This window comes from Cryptotermes secundus, unplaced genomic scaffold, assembly GCF_002891405.2.
Source record: "Cryptotermes secundus unplaced genomic scaffold, Csec_1.0 scaffold668, whole genome shotgun sequence".
NCBI classification, from domain to species: domain Eukaryota; kingdom Metazoa; phylum Arthropoda; class Insecta; order Blattodea; family Kalotermitidae; genus Cryptotermes; species Cryptotermes secundus.
In genome coordinates this window covers 178,650-200,499 of record NW_019733844.1, presented here as the reverse complement: position 1 = coordinate 200,499, position 21,850 = coordinate 178,650, and the positions used below count along the sequence as shown (strand labels likewise).

General features: G+C 43.7%; 1 protein-coding gene across 1 annotated transcript; it reads right to left on the bottom strand.

The window, feature by feature from the left end:
* Positions 1 to 1,835: 1,835 nt before the first annotated feature.
* On the bottom strand, positions 1,836 to 4,792 carry LOC111868256 (E3 ubiquitin-protein ligase sina). Its single transcript, XM_023858738.1, has 2 exons — positions 4,747 to 4,792; positions 1,836 to 3,196 (listed from the first exon to the last, which is right to left on the bottom strand). Exons 1-2 carry the CDS (start codon positions 4,747 to 4,749, stop codon positions 2,342 to 2,344), a joined length of 858 nt encoding a protein of 285 aa, XP_023714506.1. The 5' UTR covers positions 4,750 to 4,792; the 3' UTR covers positions 1,836 to 2,341.
* Between the last annotated feature and the right edge of the window lie 17,058 nt (positions 4,793 to 21,850).

Below are 21,850 nucleotides of genomic sequence, written 5' to 3'. Positions count from 1 at the left end.
ATGATGTGTCCCCTCCGTCGTGCTACTTTTGTACGGAGGGACATCCTGACGGGAGCGGTGACATATTTCTTCTGGCACCCATCCTGAACTTTGGTCCGTTCTTTCTTGAAGGTATCTCTCCTTCGACTTGCCACTGCCGCGCGTGGGGTTGTGTTCAGCCTGCAGATGTCTCTCATGCGTCGTGCCACTGTCGCGCGACGGGGCACCTTCTTGTAGGCTTGCATTTTCCGTGCAATTCCCACTCGGCGTGTTGTCCTTCTGTGTGTGCCGGCCAATTCATTTTGGGGCCCACGATTTTCCCCTGCTGAATTCTTCGCTTTCTGGCGGCGGCGCTCCGCGGCCAGTTTTCGGTCCCTACTCCGTTTCCTCGGTTCTCTGACCGGCATTATCGGGGCGTCTGCTACGGGGACCTCTCGATGCTCCAGTACGGACTGCATCACTTCTGAGTGGGGCCCAATCTTCTCGTGGCTAGTTCTCCTCTCTTCCCCCCAGGCTTTCCAATCGGCCATCATCTCGTTATGTCTGGCGTCAGCTTCTATTTGGTTTGCCTCCATTAAGGCCAGCAATTCTTTCTTCTCCGCTTTTCTATTGGCCTCCGTCGTTTTGTGTTTCTCTCTGATTTCCTTCAGTAGAAGTTCCATCATTTGTTGCATCTCCATTTTGCTGCAGGAAAGTACTTGATGCACAATAATCAGTGTGTGGCGTGTGTAAGTTCGTAAAACTTCTGACACCAGTGTAGCGTGTCTTGAGTTCGAATCTTGTTGACCACGTGTATAAGTCCAATCCACTTCTGACACCAATGTAGCGTGTTTTGCATGTCAGGCTACAAATAAATTCACGTAGGTCTCAAATTCCGTAGAACCTTTATTGTTCTTCACACTTACACAATCACACGCTTTACAATCATTTGCTCTTGCAGTGTTAGAATTACTGCTTGCAATGTCTCGGCGACACTAGACGGTCTTCTCTGGCGGTTTACTAGCTGACTCTCTTCCGCGGCGGATGTTCCAAAACTCACTTCTTAGACGGCTGGATAAAGACTGACTGTTTCTCGCCGAAGCTGGGCTATTTATCCCCTCGGCCGTTGCTATGCAAATGAACCCTCTGTTATAGCAGTGGAAACGTTGCTTTGTTGGTTCCGCGATTCCTACGCAATGACCCATTGTTATTGCGTTGTCTCTGTGGGAACGCTTCGCGTATTCGTCGTAACCGTGGAGATTTGATGTTCTCTACACAACGGCTCACTGTTGGGATTACAGTGCCGCTATTGTTACTTCCTATGTAACGGTCTGTTCTAGCGTTTCCATAGAAGTGACTCTTCTGGATTCCAAACACGTTGCAATAAACTTTTATGCTGTTACTAGTGTGACGGATTAGGACGAACCAAATCAAATTAATTTTAAAGATTAATAAAATCAAATTAATTTTTAATTATTAACTTTTACTTCCATATATATCTTGTATTTAAATCAACATCTGGCATTCAGAATATAAATGTATATAGAAAGTAGTCACTTTAAGCTTATGTATGTAAATATGAATATATTCTTTATAATTTAATAATGAAAATTTGTAAATTACAACAACTGAGGATGACCCTTTAATGATCAAAACATGTGTTGGTTAAGTTAATAACTTAATAAGTTAATAAATTACTTGAGTTGACGTGGAATTTGCATTATTAATAACTATATTCAAGATTGTGTGGAGCGAAAACCCAGAGACTAAGAATCTAAATTCCTGCCTTTGTGAAATCCTCAGTGTTCATATGATTGGTATGGGACTTGAAGTGAGGGGGAGGGGATGTCACGTGCTGAAAGAAAACAATGCTGAAAGACACAGGACTTCAGATATTGTATGTATTTTCGTATTGGTGTTGCTGTACAGTGGAGCCATATTGTTAGGAACATTGCTACTTCAAGGCTTAGCATTCTCACCCGCAACCTCGGGTAGACAGGAGAAGCTGTGCTGCGTGGTGGCAGCTTCCTAGTAGTAATTACTTAGTTAGGAACCCACGACTCTTCATAAAGCAGCTCTGATTCTGAACAGAGGGAGTTCAGACAGACTGGGATGTAAGCATTACGCGTCCCCACTCTCGGGTATGCATATGACATGTATCGCAGCAACCGGAGTTGTAGTGTTGCTGTACCATGGAAGCAAGAAAATGTCGGCCGAGGTTACAAACTGTAAGCGCAACAGAAATAATTTCGCAGTATTGTAGTATTTTCCTTTCTTCATTTCTGCATGAACTCTTAAATTGGAATGCGTTCTATAACAGTAGGTTTAAAACATAATGCTTCTGAAAAATTTGTACGGAACTTGTAGACTACACAGGCAAATGCTACTCGTCCTTGCCAGCCAGTGAGTCTACCTGAAGAACAAAGCACAGTTTGTCACCCTGTGAAAATCTCTTGATGGTTTGTAAATCTAGTACCACACAACAACTTTCATTTCCGAAAATGCTTTCAAAAGGCGGAGTAAGGACAGTACGCTCCACTTTTAACGTCGCCCTCCCCAAAGAGTTCGAAAGTGTAAACGTATATATGTACTCTGACGCTTTGTTAACAGGCCCCTCGAATTTCAGGGCCCCAAAGAACTTGTGTTCTTTGGGCATATACTGACCACCCCAGAGGAAAATTTCGTCATACGCAGAAATGAGATAAAACTTTTGGAAACGACTGGTAAAATTGTAATCAGTGACATGATGTTTGGAGCCGCGCCACACCTGCGTGGGGTGTTGCTGTTCAGCGTGACCCAGTATCTCACAACGAGGCAGAGGCCACGAGCAATGCGTCACGGAGCCATTGGAGTGCCAAGCTGTGACGAGGGGGCAACTGTACTGGCGGTAGGCGCAACCGGCTTCGTGAGTGACCAGGTCCCGCAGCAGGAGGCTCTGCGGGCAATGCTTGTAGCGACACGGGTAGCAGATCCGCTGACATAGCGCCTCGGCCACAAGGTTGCGCGAGGCCTCCATCTTACCCTTACAGACGGGACACGGCTTGCCCTTCAGGTACGCTCTGCACTTCACGCACACGCTGTGTCCGTTGACGCACTGCAGGACGGGAGGCCTCAGCAACTCGTAACACACAGGACACTCCAATATGTCCTTGAGCTGTTCAGCAAAGTCCGCCGTCAGTCCACTACGACTCGACCTCTCGTTCTTCCTGTGGACCTCCGCCGATAAGCAGGTCAGCCCCTGTTTCCGAATACAATTCTCATTACATAGCGAAACAGCAGTTTTCTGGTCAGTGACACGTGGGGCGGGATGTGGGAACGAAACCTGTATCTTTACACTTCTGGAGGCGATACCTATACTTACACAATAAACGTACACAGACATTCATGCCTTGAGTGGGATTCGAACCCACGATTCCATGTTCGAGTGAGCGAAGACAGTTCATGCCTTCCTTCTCCCTTCAATGTAGCAGCAAGGTAAGTAAAGCAATCCCTGTAACAGGCCGTAGAGGCCCATAGGGTTGTGAGACGTTGAGGGTCCCACATTTTCTAGACAAAGGCTCATAGATAGCGGTAAGGTTGTCAACCTTACGCGCCGGCCGCCCTTTACCCCCAAGAACATTCCAAGAATATTCTGGTACTCATTTCTGTTATAGGCTGAGTCGACCATAGGGTCATAGTGCGGCTGGAAGGATTAGGTCAATTGAAAAAAATCCACCTTATTGGGATTCGATCAAGCGACCTTCCGGTTTGAAGCATTATAGAAGAAAGAATCAAAAAAATAAACTTAAAACAAAGCTATTTTGCTTCGAAGTAAATATCAGGCAGTTATGAGCAATTTCAATTGTGATACTGAGAAATCATCTTCCTTTTCGATGGTGAGCTGATGTGAGAGTAACGAATGGTATGACCGTTGGTGAGCCAGGGTGAGGCTCCAATGAGAAGCTTGTCTCGTATCGTTGTTGGAACGTTGGATAATTAAGTATAAAAACTGTACTTAATATGTTTAATTAATTGGAGTAAGGGTAATGCTCTGGAATTTCAAACACGTGGCTCTAATATTAGCCTATTACCCGTTGTCATGCAAGGGGTTTTTATGGTTTATCTTGCTTTTTACAAATGAATACTGGCATATTGCTTTTAAATATGTCAAGCCCGCTTCCTTTCAAATCCATACCTACCAACAATTCATGATGCTTCATTTCATTCGGTCCTCTGTAACTTTAAGAGCCGGGATAGCGTAGTAGGTATAGTGACTGGCTACGGGCTGGTCGGAGTTCGAGTCCCGGTGGGGGAAGAATTTTCACTTCTCTATACCGTCCAGACGGGCTCTGGGGTCCATCCAACTTCCTATCTAATGGGTACCGAGGGCTATTTTCTGGTAGGTAATGCGGCAGGGCCATGAAACTGACCACTCATTTCCAGTTAGTACCGACGCCAAGAAAATGTGGATCTATACATCCACTTCCCCATACTCCTTCATGGCGTAGTGTTTAATTATTTACGCACAGTGACAATTTTACCGTTTACGTCTGTAACTTGGTTGTTGAAACAATGTCAGTGTTTAACATAAGGATAGGTTTATGTTCAACCACGATTGATATTTGATAGGATATTAAGTACACGGAGAAGCTAGCAGTTGCTTACTATGTTTACATAAATCGACACACGATAGGCACGAGGGTGAGCGCCATTGGCCTGATCCGTGGCTATGATGAACCTGTGTTGGTGTATTTACATACGAATGTATGTGTGTATATCCTCGCGCGTTTTGAACAGAGATTTACTCACCATCTTGCAGTACAGTGCAGACCTCACACTACGGTGTCCTGCTGATGTGTGAAGAAGTTCGTCGGCCTTTGTGGTTGCGTATGCTAGCACTTGATAAGGGAAACATCCGGTCGGATAGGGTTTTCCTAGCAACATCCGGCTGCTGGGTACAGGAAGCCTAGATGATTTCTGTCGCGGTATAAGTCCGGCGAAGCGAAGTGCAGTCCACTTCCTGCTGTAGAACGATACCGCGCATCTCCGTGTACCTTTAATTTATCGCGCGATAGTTGTTCAGACGGGTGGGAAAACTGCTATTATTACAAAAAAAAAAACAAACTCCGTGGCCTGTAGTCCAGAAGCGAACTATACCGACCGAGCGACCGCCGCTTGTCGGCGAAGTTAGTGCCAACTTTAGCGGATAGAGGGGGCCACGTGGTCAGCGCAACGGATCCCCACACCCGTTAATATCGGTTTTCTAGACCGGATCCTTAACTATCCTCACGAGGCTGAGTGGACCCCATTCCAGACCCACTACTTTTCAGAAAATCTGGTAGCGCCGGTAATCGAACCCTGACCTCTGGATGTGTAGCCAGGAACTCTGACCACTAGACCACAGAGGCGGTCCTACTATTATTACGTACTTCTCGTGTAAAATGTTAGAATGATGAAATAAAATTGATATTGGTGGACATGTAGCACGCAGCAAGAATGGAAGAAATTGGTAACGGGTATATATTAGCCGGGTACCCAGGAGGCAACAGACCTCATGGAAGAAATTCAAATTTAACTTGTAAGTATAAATCTGAAAGAACTGGCTGAATAACAGGGGGGGTTCAACTTTGGGTCTCGACAGAAATGGTGATGAGCCTTAGGGGTGCATAAAATTGGGCAATATTTAAGGCCGGCTGAGTTCTCGATATCACGGAGTTGGTAAGTTAGTTAGTTGGGTACGCTTCAGGTTGAGATACTGTCACACAAACTGGACGAAATATGAATACAAACAATAACTCACCTTATGTACACTCATTATCGGAAAATACAGAAATTCTATCTTTGTACTGAGAATTTCGATGTTTCAATTATTGCAAATTACTATGGTCCTGTCGCGAAACAAGATCTCGAGGCGTATTCTTGTGATGTCACTTTATTACTCTTCCACGTAACTATAACACGAAATGTTGAACAAATAATTTCACAATCGATCATTTCGTGTTAACTACTCTCACCAGAATGTGGAACTGTAGAACTGTAAACTCCCACTCGATGTATCTTCTTATATAACCTTGAGCCGGACCTATAGAAAACATGTCACTGTCGGTATTGTTGCAGACTTTGCTTAGCACCAATTGTTTACGCAGCCGTTGCTAGGCAGCGAATGGTTTCTAGCTTGCGATTGGTTAGCACACGTCACATATTGTTGTAGACCTTACATAGCAACGACTGTTTACACGCCTTTGCTAAGCAGTGGCAGCTGAGCTGTCAATGTAACGTTTCCGGGTAACTCCGTTACCGCCCGGCAAGTAACAGGCAACAGCTAGTAGACCAGACGCTATGCAGTCATGGATCGTAAGTCAAGTAATTAAAGGGGAAAGAAGTCTCAATTCCCAACAGCACCAGTGATACTCGAATTCTATAAAACGTGGGGTATTTCTTGACTGTTTGCTTCTTAAGGAGGTCTCAGCTTCGTGGAGTTATTTAGTTACTTCGTTAAACGGTTCGTTACGAGTAACCGTCAATTCTAACTACTGTTAAAGACGATATTAGTAGAAGGGCATTGATATCGGCTGGTGAGTTTTCTGCATCACGCGCTTCCACATAACGACCACTAGCAGCGCTTCTATCTGTTCTGCCTGTGACCAGCAACAGCTGTCTCTCTTAATTGGTCTCTGTAACTCGGAGGAGAATATCATTAACCAGTCGCTTTATATTCAGCCTACTACTACCTCAACTTGTAGTTGTTAGGGACACCAACTCGAGCCCGATATACGAAACACTGTGTATCCTCCTCGTCGTCGTCCTCGTCAACCTCTTCCTCCTCGTCCTCGTCAACCTCTTCCTCCTCCTCCTCGTCCTTGTCAACCTCTTCCTCCACCTCCTCCTTCTCGTCGTCAACCTCTTCCTGTATTATGCAGCTCGGTTGGACCACGGCGAATGGTAGACTGGACGTTCCCCAACGGCGACAATTTCAGAATCTTGCGTTTCCAGTGTCCAACCGATTTGTAGAATCAAGAGACAAAACTTAACACCCATTTTATTACATTTATACTTTCTTCTGGATCCAGGTTCTTAGAATAAAATTAAGGTTTAAAGATGGACCACGCCATAGCTCAAGTGGTTAGTCGCTGGCTTCTCACAGCGGCGGCCCGTGTTCAACTCCGGGTCTGGTCAAGTGGGATTTGTGGTGGACAACGTGGCTCAGGGGCAGGTATTCCCCGAGTACTTCGGTTTCCCCTGCTAATCTTCATTCCACGAATTGCTCCACAATCACCCTCGCCTATTATCTGGGGTTGGTACAATAGGCTAGAAGTGGCAGCAGTACAAGGGATTTAGTCCCACCCCACTAGCAATAAAAAAAATTAAAGATGGTTTAGGTCTAAAAGAAAATAAACCTTATTAAATTTGAAGAATACCGCCTTCTGGGATGTGGCGCCGTGTAGATCTTATGTCACCCGACGTTCCTCCGAAACATCGGTTCACACAAGATTTACACGGCGCCACATCCCAGAATACGGCATTCTTAATAGTTCCCGCTGCGAAAACCTCAACCCTTATCAAATTTTCTTCACAATATAGTTTTACAAACACTCAAGATACTTAAAACTGTATTTTCCTTCAATAATTCCGATTCAAATGGGGTTCCTCATCAGAGTGCCTGGAAATTTCGTGTTCTTGATCATGACGAAATTTTGTTAAAGCGGAATGTTTTAAATTGTGTGTGGGGGGGATTACTCGCCCTCTGGGGTATACACACTTAAGCATGCCCTGGCCGCTGGGCACAAGAGGACGTAAAGTCAGAGGCCTCCACCCACACATAACTATGCAGCTTATGGCCTAGACAGTGTGGAACGGAGAAGAGCCATGTAAACGAGGAACATTGAGAGAAAGTTCATGCCGTTGTCTGGAAGCACTGAGGAAAATTACGAAATGTATGGCAGAAATAGTAAATGCCTGAATGGACAAGCTCAGGTGGAAAACACAAGCCTAGGGCGAGGATACCACCAAAATAAGGTGTGAGGATATGGATTGTATTCATCTGGCTCAGGGTAGGGCGTAGCTGAGGGTTCTTAGGATTAAACAAAGAGCAAAATATTTCTTGAACACAAATATTATGTTTGTGGATGTTATCAGTCTTCGGAGATAGGAACTAGGTCTTTTGAGACAGAATCCAGTCTCCGAAACATTGTGTCTAGAGAAAATGTTGGAGCCTCGATGTTTCACAACCCGATGGGCCTTCACGGATTGTTACAGGGGTAGCTTTATCTTTATTTTACCTTTTACATTTTGCTAGAAACTTTTTCTATCTGTGATGTAGGGTTGTTTGAAATACAGAATAAATGAATTGGTGCCTTTATGTAACGCGATATTTTCACGTTGGCCTTTCCGAATTATAGATCCGTACCCTCGGCAAGCGAACATCAATGCAAAGAAAGCTTCAAGATCCACAGAAAGCAACTCAGGTTTCGTGTCCTCCAAATGTGAGTGTATTGCTGACGCCGTGAACTTGCTCACGGGACCATGTGGTCTGCTAGGCGAGAGGACAGGGCGACAAGAGACCAGCTGAAGCTGTTATCCTGGAGGATGCTTTAATCATTAGCAACCTGACCGGTTTGGTTTCCGGCCTTCTGTCAGTGTTCCGCTGCGTTAATAAATAAAATCGTCTCTCATTTCCGATAAAAACTACTTTCAGTAAAGACGTGGGGCAGGAAGACATAAAGTTCGGACAACCGAAGTCACGCAATTCTGGGACCCTTCAGTGTAGACTTCCTTTTGTCTTGACATCATTTACTGTCGCTCTGCTCTGCCACTGGGTTCCTTTCATCAAAAATATTGTCACGTGTTCCTGGTTAGCGTGACTAATAACAATGGGTTCTTGAGTAGCTGTATAGTCGTAGCTACAAATAATTACAACGAAAGTACTGTAACTATAACATATAAAATACGTAATATCTTTAACGTCTGCTTCCTAGTCTTTGCTTGGTAATGAATATTATCTGGTTAACACTTCAACTATTGAACTGCCTTCTGAATTCTCTTACGAATGAATTTCTGACTGAATTGAATTCACGAATGACCTCCTTTTATAAATGCCAGAGAACTGAATAGAGATCACCGCTTCCAAGGGTTCCCTTACTGCTCTTCATGAATGCATTGTGTCGGAATCTTGTGTTCATTCGCAAGCAACGGCTTCGTTTTCTAAGTGTTTACAACTTTCAGTTTCCATCGCCATGTAAACCGTATTCCGTAAGCAGTTGGTTCCCAAGAATCAATCTCTACGTGGCAAAGTGTTCATCCATTCGTTTCCTAGAAACGCCCCACACATCACAATACGCCAAAGAAATTGTCAGTGACCTAAATGAGTGTCTTCCTGACCAGCGGGAGCACAGCTCTAGCAGTACACACATGTGCACGCCTAGACTCTGCAGGGATCTTGTCCTCACATCAACTGTTAAAACGACCTTCATTCTCGATCTCTGTCCGCCATTTTGTGCACTGTGCAAGAACCGAGACAGTTCAGTAGGCATAGCGACTAGGCTAGAGGCTAGACGGAAGAGAAGTCGGAGTTCGATTCTCGGTAGAGGCAAGAGTTCTTTTTCTATTGCATAATGTCCAGGCCGACTCTGGGCCCTGCCCAGCTTTCTACAAAATGCGTACTGGACCCTGTTTCCCCGGTGGTAAAGCAGCCGGGGCGTGAAGCTGACCACTTACCTGCACCTAGCGCCGAGATCAAGATAGGTGTCCATGCGTCTTCATGGCTTCCAGGGATAACTTTACTTTTTATCTGTGAATGATGGATCTGAGAACATGGGATTTGAGGTTCGTACACTGGCGACTGCGAAGAACACTACGTTGTGGGATGTGACGCCATGTAATGTTAGAGGTCTGCAGACGTTTCGGAAAAATGTACTATCTCCATATCAGGGAGGGACCCTGAATGTAGGGGCAGAATGTTTCTTTGAAAGCGCAGTTAAACGGCGACCAGACTACACGGCATCATATGATTCCAGAAGATAGTATTCTCCATCTGAATGCAGCACACGAAATTTCGAAAATCTGAACACGTCTATAGGACAAATGAAAATAAGAAGTGGTTTAATAATTTATTTTCATTGCTCGAGATCCTATTGAGGCAGACCCTATAACTTAGAGCAGGACCCCGGGGGTTCGGGTCGGGGCGTACAGCATGACTATTTGGGACAAGCTCATGGCCCAGGCGTGGGGGCGGGTCTAAATATGCTCCTATTTAATTTAATTGGCTGATTTGTCATTTTTGTCCTTACATCGATAATCGCTTACATTGTTTAGATGACAGAAAACCTAATGTTTTAAAGTAAATATAAAATATAGATAAGATTTGAGGTTTTCACGGCGGTGACTATGAAGAATGACGTTTTCTTGGATATGGCGCCGTGTAGATATTGTGTAAACCGACGTTTCGGAGGAACGTATCGCTTCCATCTTCAGGGTATAAGAAATCGGTGAGCGAGGAACCAGCGTGAGCAGGTGGCTGCAGACTTCTAACAGATTACATGGATAAGTGCGGCAGACTACACAGGAGAGGGTGAAATAAGAAACACTAAAATAAGAGAGAAATGAATTCGTTTAATATAAATTATACAATTCGAAAATCCAGGTCATAATGAAAACACTGCGTTCTATGAATGGAAGACAGAAGAATTAGAAAAAAAAAATTAACACACAACCCAATAAGACGACGATACCTGGTGCATCCACAGTCGAAATGGAGGCATATACTTACGTCACGTGTACTGTGTTTGCGTGACTAATAATAATGTGTTCTGGATTAGATCAATATATGTATTGAACACACACAAGTTATAACTACAAATAATTGAAACAATCGAAGGATTACTCTAACACGTAAAATAAAGTCTTCAATGTCCGCTTGCTAGTCGTTGCTTGGTAACGAACCTTACCTGGTTAACACTTCAATTACTGAATTGCCTTGAACAATGTTTGTCTGTCGAATGAATCCTTTGAGTCAGAGTTATTTTACGACTGGAAGTTTACCGCCAATTGGTTCGTATTGGCGAGAGTCCCCTTGAGACTCAGGACCAACATTTCTTCAACTGAAAACTTGGGTCTGTCGTTTAAAATTGCTGCTGGGCCTCGCCAGCGTAGTCATTCTCAGGTCCGAATCCTGCGGAACTGATGACTATATTTTACTGTCTCAGGTTGGAGACTCCCCCAATCTGGAGGGCCAGTTCCCCGTATTTATATCCCGCAGGAACAGGCTGGCCCAGTTATAGCCCTAGATACTGGATTCCCTTTTCATCGCCTCCTACGACTCGCAGAGCTAGGGTGGAGGTATTCGACCCTGCCTCCATGCCGGGTCTCACCGAATTACACACTGCAAATACCACTACAACTACAGCATGAATACTTGGAGAGTCTTGGGGAGGCCAGCTCGTATCCATGGAAATTCATGTAAAATGATTCATTGTAACGAGAACTTATGTTAACAATCCGTTGTCTAGCAATGGATTATCCCGTCACGTTATTCTTCAAGAGAACGGAACAGATCAATTATGGCCTGAATCATGAAAATACTGATGACGATGATGATGATGGCTGCAGAGTCTATTCGGCATAGGAAATTGATTACTAGCACAATGATAAGACCGTTTTTACTTCACTTGCGATCTATAATTGTTCACATATTGCATTCAAATTATGTGTTCAGTTGTGAACTCTCGTGCCTATTTGTGACATCTGGGAATTCTAAGCCAGTTACTTTAAAATCGAACTGCAGTATGCTTTATCTGTTATGGTATCGCGAACTTTGTACTTCACATAGGCTTAGGAGCCGGGATAGCTCAGTCGGTATAGCGACTGGATACAGGCTGGACGACCAGGAGGTCGGAATTCGAGTCCCGGTAGGGTTAAGAAACTTCACTTTTCCAATCGTCTAGGCCAGCTCTGGGGTCCACCCAACCTATACAATGGATACAAAGGGCCTCTTAACCTGGGGTATAGCTGACCACTCACCTCCAACTTGTGCAGAGGTCAAGAAATTGTGGATCTATACACCCACTCCCCCATACATAGTCTTGCCTACCCTTCATTGCCCACCTCAGTTCATATGTCTGATTTTATTGTGGGTTATGTTCCTATGGTTTGAACGGCTGTTGTACTGCGATGTGGAAAGCAAATGGGAAAACTACAACATTATCACTCTTCCTGGATACTCTCTTTCCAAAAACAGAAGATTGCATTATGTGGAGGAACTGCTTTGGAAGGGACTGTGGACCTGTCATCTGACAGATTACTGATGAATGAATGAATGTTCCTATGTATGGGAGTACCTGGTAGTGTTTTCCTTTACGGAGAGATGGTGAGTTCCTTAGAGCTTTGCATTATTTCCGAAACATTTTGGTGAACTAAATTAATTTACATCACCTTGGGCCCTGTATTCAATTGCACAGGTCACTGAATAATTCGAGTACATTAATCTTCAACAAACTGCGCGTGCGTGCCTCACACACCTGCTAGACTGCATGTAACTCACTGCAAGGCTCCCAACTGATGGGTGTTATTAGTAGGTAAGCGGTAGTCAGTTCTCTCCATGGGCGATATGTAAGCACTATACATCATCTCTTGAAGAGCAAACAAAGGATTGGTAAGTATACAAATTCACTTAATCACGTGAGTTGCTGTTGCAGGCAAATGACGGGTAATTACCGCTTTCGGAGGGAACAGGTCGGACACACCAACCGCGATGGCCGCAACCAGTAAACACTGGGACGCACGGCGCACCGGACATGCAAGCCTTTCTGCATTTGTCTCTTTTCATATGTTCTCTTTTAATGGTCTCATCCCCCAAACATACAGTCTTGTATGTGAAGAGTCACTAGAGAAGGACCCGTTGAAATCAAAGGTAAAATGAAAATACTACCACAGAAATCTTATTTTTGTGCGGTGACATGGAAAGATATTTCTATTCAGAAGAAATAAAAAGACAACTTAGAATGGAATTCTGTCGGTCAGGGCAGCCGCGCGGTCTAAGGCATGAACTGTCTTCGCCTGCTCAAACATTGGGATCGTGGGTTCGAATCCCTCTCAAGTCACAGATATCTGAGTGCGTTTATTCTAAGTGTATGTAGCGGCCTTGCGACGGGCTGACCCCCCGTCCAAGGCGTCCTACCGACTGTGTATAGGATTAAGGAACTGAAAAGCGGCCAAGGTCCAACAAAAGGACTGTGGAGCCATAGATAGATAGATGGATAGATAGATTGATAGATAGATAGATAGATAGATAGATAGATAGATAGATAGATAGATAGATAGATAGATACTTAGAAGTTTTAGGGTTACGGCTGATGGACATATACGATGCCGTGTAATTTGGTATATATATATACCCAGGTTTCGGAGGAACCTGCTGCCTACATCTTCAAGGTAGAAAATTTCACTCTAAGCATCTGAGAAGAGAGTTGGTTGGTAAGAAACTAGAGAATGACATGTCAGTAGAGCAACACGGACGAGAGAACTTACAAGAAACCTCCACTGTCTCCGAAATGACTACGTTTGTATGTCTGTCCATATTCCAAGCCGCTCCACTACACCTGCTGACGGACTGAAGGGCCTTGCAGCAAAGCGTGTGTATGTCTTGCGTTGCATTCGCTGGGTATGAGTCTCCTTCTTGGTCGATAAGGAAACGTTCTGAACCAGTCATTGGCCTCGGTGCTGGGGATGCGTATGCTCACAAGAGCAACTCTCTTCTAAGTCTCTCTATGTATGCCGTGAGTAAAAATAATGCGCTTTTGCGGGACCTGGACACAAGACATTCAGAGGCAGGGGCATCACTCCGTTGTTTGAGCGGAATGAGAGTGAATCTAACCATGGGCACTAGGAAAGGGGGCCCCCGGTTTTCTGGAAAATTTCTAAATTGGGATAAAGAAGGATATATACCAAATACTAATAACAAATATTAATAAAAACTAAAAAAGTGAAGTTGTCCCTGTGCTTAACTAATTACGCACTACGCCATGAAGGTGTATGGGGAGTGGATGTATAGATCCATATTTTCTTGACCTCAGCACTAGTTGGAAGAGACCGGTCAGCTTCACGTCCCGGCCGCTTTACTCCCTGGAAAAGAGCCCCCGGTACCCGTTCGATAAGATGCTTGGTGACCCCAGAGCCGGTCTGGACGACATGGAGAAGAGTAAATTCTTGACTGTACCGGGACTCGAACTCCGACCCCTCTGTCGTCCAGCCCGTAGCCAGTCGCTATACCGAATACGCTATCCCAGCTTAATACTATTTTTAAACGTGTCTTAATGTTTCAATATACAGACTCACAACTCTGGGACGATCTGTAACCATTAAGTTTGTAAGGAACTTTTCTGTCTACTCTCCCCTTGGAATAAAATTCTGGCGGTGCTAATGACGTTAAGTTCGAGCAACCACTTGTGTTCTTCCTGTGGCTGGATGCTTGAATTGATGGGTCCGCCACTCGCTGAAATGTGGATGTTTAATTCAGAAGGCACACACACGAAGAGTTTTATAGTTTTTGTCAAAAGGCAAAGGTGAAAAGAAAAGACAAACGATATCAAAGTATGAGAAAAGAAGCTCAATCGGATGAATTCCGTCTACAGACTCACGAAATATTTTTGACACCCATTTTAATATTATACTTCCACATATGCCTACAAATCACAAGTCTCCTCTTTCCTTCGGTCATCCTCATTAAAATCTTCTATACATTTCTTATTTCTCCTATAAGTGTTACAGGTCCTACCCATCTCGTCCTGCATGACTTCACAATCGTAATAACATTTAGCGAAAAATACAGATTACGACAATCCTGAAATTAGCATATGAACATTTTCGAGTTTTGTGTTCCTTCCTCTCCTTTAATACCAAATATTCCCCCTCAGCATCCCCTTCTCAAACACCTCAAGTCTACGTTTTTCTCCTATCGTGACAGACCAAGTTTCACACATATAGAAAAAAATGTATTCCTTCTTCGCTGTATAATCCTCCAAGAACCGTGGCTTCCCCTACGACGTTACCCATTCGTCGTGTTCCGCCATCTCTTTGTTATCTGCTCTCGCAAATCATTCTGTATATCTTTCAGCCACCTCCTTCTAGGCCTTCCCAGCTTCATTCTACCTTATAACTTCTTCCAAACATTCTGTTAGCCACCCTTGCTTGATAGGTTCTATCCACTTGCGCCCCCTCAATCCAAAAAGGTAAGATTACAGATTTGTATATTTTAATGTCTACGCAATTAGACAGCCTATGAGAGTGCAGTTTGTAAAGTGAGTTGCAGCAAACACTAACAAGATTTAGTCATCTGCTTCGTCGTGTGTTTTTTTTTCTTTTGGCGCTACAGCCCCGATTTGGGCCTTGGCCTACCGCCACGAAACTCTTTTCTCACTTCGGTTTACTAGATCTTAGACATTCGGTAGGACCCCTTGGGTGGGTGATCAGCTAGTTGCAAGGCCTCTACCCATACACAAGCACAGGAAAACGCACACACACGCACATCAAACATCTATGCCTTGAGTGGGATTCGAAAGCACGATCCCGGCTTCCGAGCGAGCGAAGACAGTGCATGCCTTAGACCGCTCGGCTACCGTGACCGGCAGTGTATAAGAATAATACATAAGAATTCAGTCCGTACCTCACAGGAAACAGATCCGAACCCACGATCCCGGCTTCAGAGAGAGCGAAGACAGTGCATGCCTTAGACCGCTCGGATACCGTGACCGGCAGTTCTTCATGTTACTTGGATCTATTGATGGCTTTCCAAAATGCGTGAATGTCGCCACACCTTCACGTTCTCGGTGACTGTCAGGGAAGATCCTGCATTAATGATTCCTTCAGGAGTATAATGATTTGCTTTTAGACGTTACTCATCGTCTTATTCGTATATGAACCGTGTTTAGGAGATTGAACTTTGCCTCCATCCTCAGGTAAAAAACCTACTTAGTTTAGCCCAATCGATAGACCTACTGGCTATCTCCGGCAGAGTTCAGTCTCTGAAATCCAATCACTGGAGTAAGATTTCATCGTCATGAACTTTCAGACAAGCAGTTCGAACAATCCGCCGAATTCTTCAATGAACAGCTGGAACATTACAGTCATCTTGAAATGCAAGGCCCACCATCTTGGCTTCGATGTGGCGATGATCTGACAATGATGTAATGATGGCTCCTTTCCAAGTCATTGTGTCTCACATTCACAGCGAACTCCTCCCCGCCCCGGCTCTGTATCTCGATGCAGAGCAAACAGCAACACCAGACACACTAACACAATTCAAGACATGGCTATAAATCAGAACGTGCAGAAACGTGATCTGAACTTCACATAGTTTGAGATTTCACATCTCTATAGACTTTGCGGTATATATATTGCAGACTAGAGAAATATATTGCTGGGAGTCGGTCTAATTAATCATTACAAAAGGGGTCCTCACAATCTCTTCATTTCATTAAATGTACGTTATAACAAATCTAATAAGAAAATTTTTCCCTAAACGACATTCTTCCAGCAGATTTCCTGACAGCGGCCGGGACCTGAAGTTCATCACTCACCTCCACCTACTACCGAGGTCAAGAAAATATGGATCTATACATCCACTCCCCCATACGCCTTCATGGCGTAGCCTTAATTATTTTTGCACAGGAACAAATTTACCTTTTTTAGATCATAAGTAGCACAACTGTGAACCTAGGGCTGAAAGTTTCCGTAAAGAATTTACACTAAAAATTATATTTTACTTTTGTGTCTAGACATTTGGCTCCAATAAATGACTATATTTTTAAAGGATTCTGACGATGCTGTATGCTGTATAGAACTGTAAGGTTTATTTTGGACTCTATCCATCGTCTGGTATATATAAGACAGAAAACCACAATGCTTCGGAGACTGGATCTGCCTCCGTCCTCAGATGGATGGGGCAAGATAGGCCTACTCAGTTGGGCCCGTTAGAAAGAGCTAATCTCAATCACTGGACCTGTTGACGTATATAGATATCTTATATAGACAGATAGAGATCGATGGAGTCCAAACAAACCTCATAGTTCTATACGACTATATTTTTGTTACTGAAAGTGATGTTATTCCTTGACGCCAACCCGAGAGAAGGAATCAGTGTTCCCGCTAGAACATTGAGTGAGACAGCGAGAGGCCGCGCCATAGCTCAAGCGGTTAGTCGCTGGCTTCCCACCGCTGCGGCCCGGGTACGATCCCGGGGTCTAGTCAAGTGGGATTTGTGGTGGACAAAGTGGCACTGGGGCAGGTTTTCTCCCAGTACTTCGGTTTCCTCTGCCAATCTTCATTCCACCAAATTCTCCATCATCATAATCGCCCGGGGCAGTCTACAATAAGCCAATCAGTGGCCTCCGTGCCGAGTGGACCCAGTTGGACTCCTCCCCTCACTAAGAAAATTAAAAAAAAAAGTGACTGCGATCCCAGTTTCTCATGATGACTTTAGCTGACCTCATGAGATGGGGATCTCATTACACGAAACAATGCAAATCCAACATAATCTCGAGAATGTAAAAATTTGACTGAGGTCCGCTTCTGCAATAGCAGATTCAAATGCAGTTCTTCCACACAGTGGAGTGGAATAAGTGTTCTTCCTATCTTCATATTGTTACGTGTTAGAGTGTGACTACAGATGGGGTTTGGATGGGAGACTCGAGTTACCAACCACTTTAACACATGATTCATAGTGTCTTTCATTGTGTGTAGTGTGTTCGTTACTGCTTGTGTAGTTTTGTATGCTCTGTTTTATTTGAGCGTGGTGTGTTATCTGTGGGTTGTATCTTATTGTAGTACCACTACCACGGGTAAAACCATTTGAAGTTAAAATAAATAATAATAATAATAACAATACACTTAATTATAAAGCTATCGCTGATCTCCACACTTTACAAATCATTACAGCTCACGTTAAGTCTTTGCAGTGTGTTGTGTCTTAACCAGTCTTTCGCTGGTAACGGCTTCTAACAATGGATATTTTTCCGCGCTCACTTCATTATCCGTTAGCTCTCAATTGCACTGACTAAATCTTCTCTTCACAGACTCCCTTACAACTTATTTACTTATAAACTTATCTCTTTTATGATATCTCGGCACGGACCACGCAGGCAACACAGCTTTCAACAGTTCCTCTATTGTTGCGCGTGAACTCGCCGTGGGAAACTCCTGTTTCGGGGTCGCTGTCCAGTGACGCATCTACATGCTACAATATCTTCAGGTATTCTTCCTCGGTGACAGATGAAGTGGGCAGTTTCATGTTTCATCACCAAGTAAGTAACCCCACGGTGGCCGCTGGATAAGGCACGAAGTCTTACTTGGTACGTTACTGTTTAGAAAACTTCTAACACCTGTGCTTGCAATTAATTCCCTGACAGACAAATATTTTTACGTCTGATCCTGATGGCCTCTATGATTTTCCGTTAACTGCATGGAGCAGAGTCGCTGAGAAGATATTTGGTTCGGCGATTCAATAAAAACCTCTCCTCCAACGGAAAAAGAAGATTCATTACAGTATTCAGGACAGACCATAACTCGACAGCCAGATGAATCCAGTTTAAACAGGCCGAATTCCTGTATTCTTCTGTACTCCGTTCCACCACTCCGAGGACTGACGAATACTAATTCTAAGAGTTCATACCCTATTTATTTAAAAGCATTCTTGATTACTAAGTAACCATATTGCAATGTAAACAAAAGTGTCTTGGCTGCTAAACTGGATATCTTAGGCCATATGCACCCTAATCACACAACTAATACAGACAAGATGCTTGGTCCCCAAGTTTAAACATGCAGCAGAACATCAACAAAACTGTCTTGGTTTTAAGTGGAGCGTTCCTTAATGATGTCCCTCTGTCAGATGCAACTAAATCATTTGTAAACCCTTCTTTTCTTTTTTTCTTAACGTGAACCACTTGGTTTCAACACTGCCTTCTTCACCGCGCTTAGCTATTGTGTAGACGCCCCACTGTGCCATCCGATGTGCTATTGTTACCACTAAACGACTGTAGCGCCCCTGCTGGGATGCATCTTGATTGCTTCTATAATACATCGACACGAAAGATGCGTGTGGCAAAGAATTCACACACAGCACTCAGCTAGAAGCTAGGAGCGTTGGTACAATGTACTGGAGACACGGATTACGCGCTCGTAAGAACGATCCTCGGGACTCGATTACAGTATTTTGTCTTTTCAATATTTACTGAGCCGGTCGCGGTAGCCAAGAGGTCTGGGGTATGCACTGCTTTCGCTCGCTCGGAAGCCGGAATCGTGGGTTCGAATCCCACACAACGCATGGAGGTTTGTTATGTGTATTCGTTTATTCTGTGTCTGTGTTGTCCTGTGTTTAGGTAGAGGCCTTGTGACGAGCTGATCACTCGTCCAAAAAGTCCTACGGTCAGTAAAATAAAAACAAATGAACGAACCTCTACACCGTAAGGTATAAGAAGAAGAGATTAATTAGGTGAGTAAATATTTACTAAACTCATTATCTGTAGAACATGTTGATCTTAAAATCCACTAATGGATTCTGTAACAAAGTAACCAGCCAAGTAATTAACACGCAGTCTGGTACTTAAGTTTCAGCAGTGCTAATGCCAAAGAATAAGGATTCAACACTAGTTCTATTAATCCCAGTTCTCATAATTATCTCTCTAAAATCCATCTTAATATTGTCACGATTTAGGGGTGTGACTATAGACGGGGTATGAATTGGTAAATGGATTTATCGACCATTTATACACATCACTCGGAATTAGAAGCAATTACAGCGCCACCGCTAATCTTCACAGTTCACAAATCACCATAGCAACTGCTAAGCTTTTTCTAGCCTGCTGTGTTTTCACCAGCCGTTCCCTGACAACGGCTTTAATAGTGGAGGTTCTTCAGCTCCCGCACTCACGCCATTCTCGGCTGGCTACCGTCTTGCTACTGAACTAATTGCTCCAAATTGTCCTGCTCCCAACATCTCGGGACGGACAACATAGAAAACACAGCGTTTCTATTGTAGTAGTCCAACTGTTGTAGCTGCCTAGCAACGGGAACGTATTTACCGAACCGTTGCCGTGAATGTTATGGTATATTCGTCCGTCTCACCGTCATTGCATAGCAACGGTTGTACACGCTATAATATGTATTATTTCTCCCNAACATATCTGATTTTAATGCAGTCTAAACTCAATAAAGACTTTCTTTTGTTTTATCTTAACAGAGATGATGGGCTGGAGGCCATAGTTGATTATATATGAAAGGCAGATAATACACTCATAACATCTCCTTTGTTTAATTATATTGGAAACCGTAGGAGTTAGAGATGAAAGTACTAGACATTCATTTCTTATTCGTTTTTATCTACAACCTGGGTTCGATACATAAATCCCTCCGACTTTTAGCGAGATACTCTACAAGCAGAAACGCAAATAGGTTTTCATGTACAGACATACTTGACACTTGAAATAGCTTCATAAAGTTTCTTAAAATCTTCTAATGTCATATTTCGTTACAATCGCTCCAGCGGTTCACCAGTTGATGCATGCACACAGAGAAGACAGACACATATGCCCTCGTTTCATTTACATCATGCAGAGAACTAATACAGACGAGAAATGTTCCCGACTTAATGAACTATATTATATACGTACATATGACATCTTTTGTTATAAACAGGAACCAAAACTTGTATATATTATTTGGATAAAATTATTATTTTAAAGGGTCAAACATAGAATAGAAGGGAGAGAAAAGAGAAAGATAATAACAATTTAAATTGAAGAACTGTCCGTACTCTGCCAAGAGTTTCTGAGACAAGCACTTTCGCTTCTCAGAATTATATAATGTCGTTATATATGAAAAGATGTGTTCACCTGTAAGATTAAACATTAATTGCCACAGCGTTAGATAATTACAGATACGTAAAAGGGTTTCTTTTGTTTTATCTGGGTGCAGTAGATGCATACAGATGCGTTATTTCGACAGATGTTTTTCCGTCGGGTTCTTCCTGGTCTGTAATGTGAACACATTTTTATCTAAGTATAGGCCTATTTGTTTTTGTTGATATGTGGGGTGGGGGTTAAAGTGAAGCTATCCCTGTGACAGCCTGTGGAGGCCCATAGGGTTGTGAGATATCGAGGCTCCCACATTTTCTAGACAATCAGCTCACAGATGGTGGTAAGCTTGTCAGCCTTACGTGCCAACCGCCCTCTACCCCGCAGGAAGATTCCTGGTACTGAATTCTGCTAGAGGCTGAGTCGACCCCAGGGCCACAGTGCGGTTGGAAGGATTAGGTCAATTGAAAAAAAATCCAATGACCTAATTGGGAATCGAACCTTCCGGCTTGTATCTTAGTGCTCCAATCAATTATGCTACCGCGTGGCCCTATGTGGGGGGCAGAAGGGGGAGGGATATGTTTCTGTCTTACCTTGTACTGATGCAGTATGCGTATGCTCTGTTGGCCTTTAGGCATGTGATTGTCTTTTCTCCTTCTTTGTGAAAAAAACAAATATATTTTCTTTGAACATGGCCAATGTAGGAACAGTCTGCGCCAAAAGATAGAGTATTGAAATGAAAATGGCTGTCTATTCATGTGAAGGCCCCCTGCACGACAAACCTTCTCAAATCCTGAAGAAATGGTCCGATCACCACGTCCCTGTAGCGTTCTTGGGTGACGGTAAGAGCATTGCCTTCCTCATCCTCAATGAAATAGGGGCCTAATATACCGTGTGCTGAGATGGCACACCATATCGTCACACGTGTACTGTGTAGCGGTTTCTGGACGGTAACATCTGGCCGCTCAAAACCAAGGAAGCGAGTTGTCTGGCGACCACTTCCGTATGAGCGGAAATAATACTCAACTATGAATACTTTTGCCTCCGTCGAGAGACCCATTTCCAACAACAAC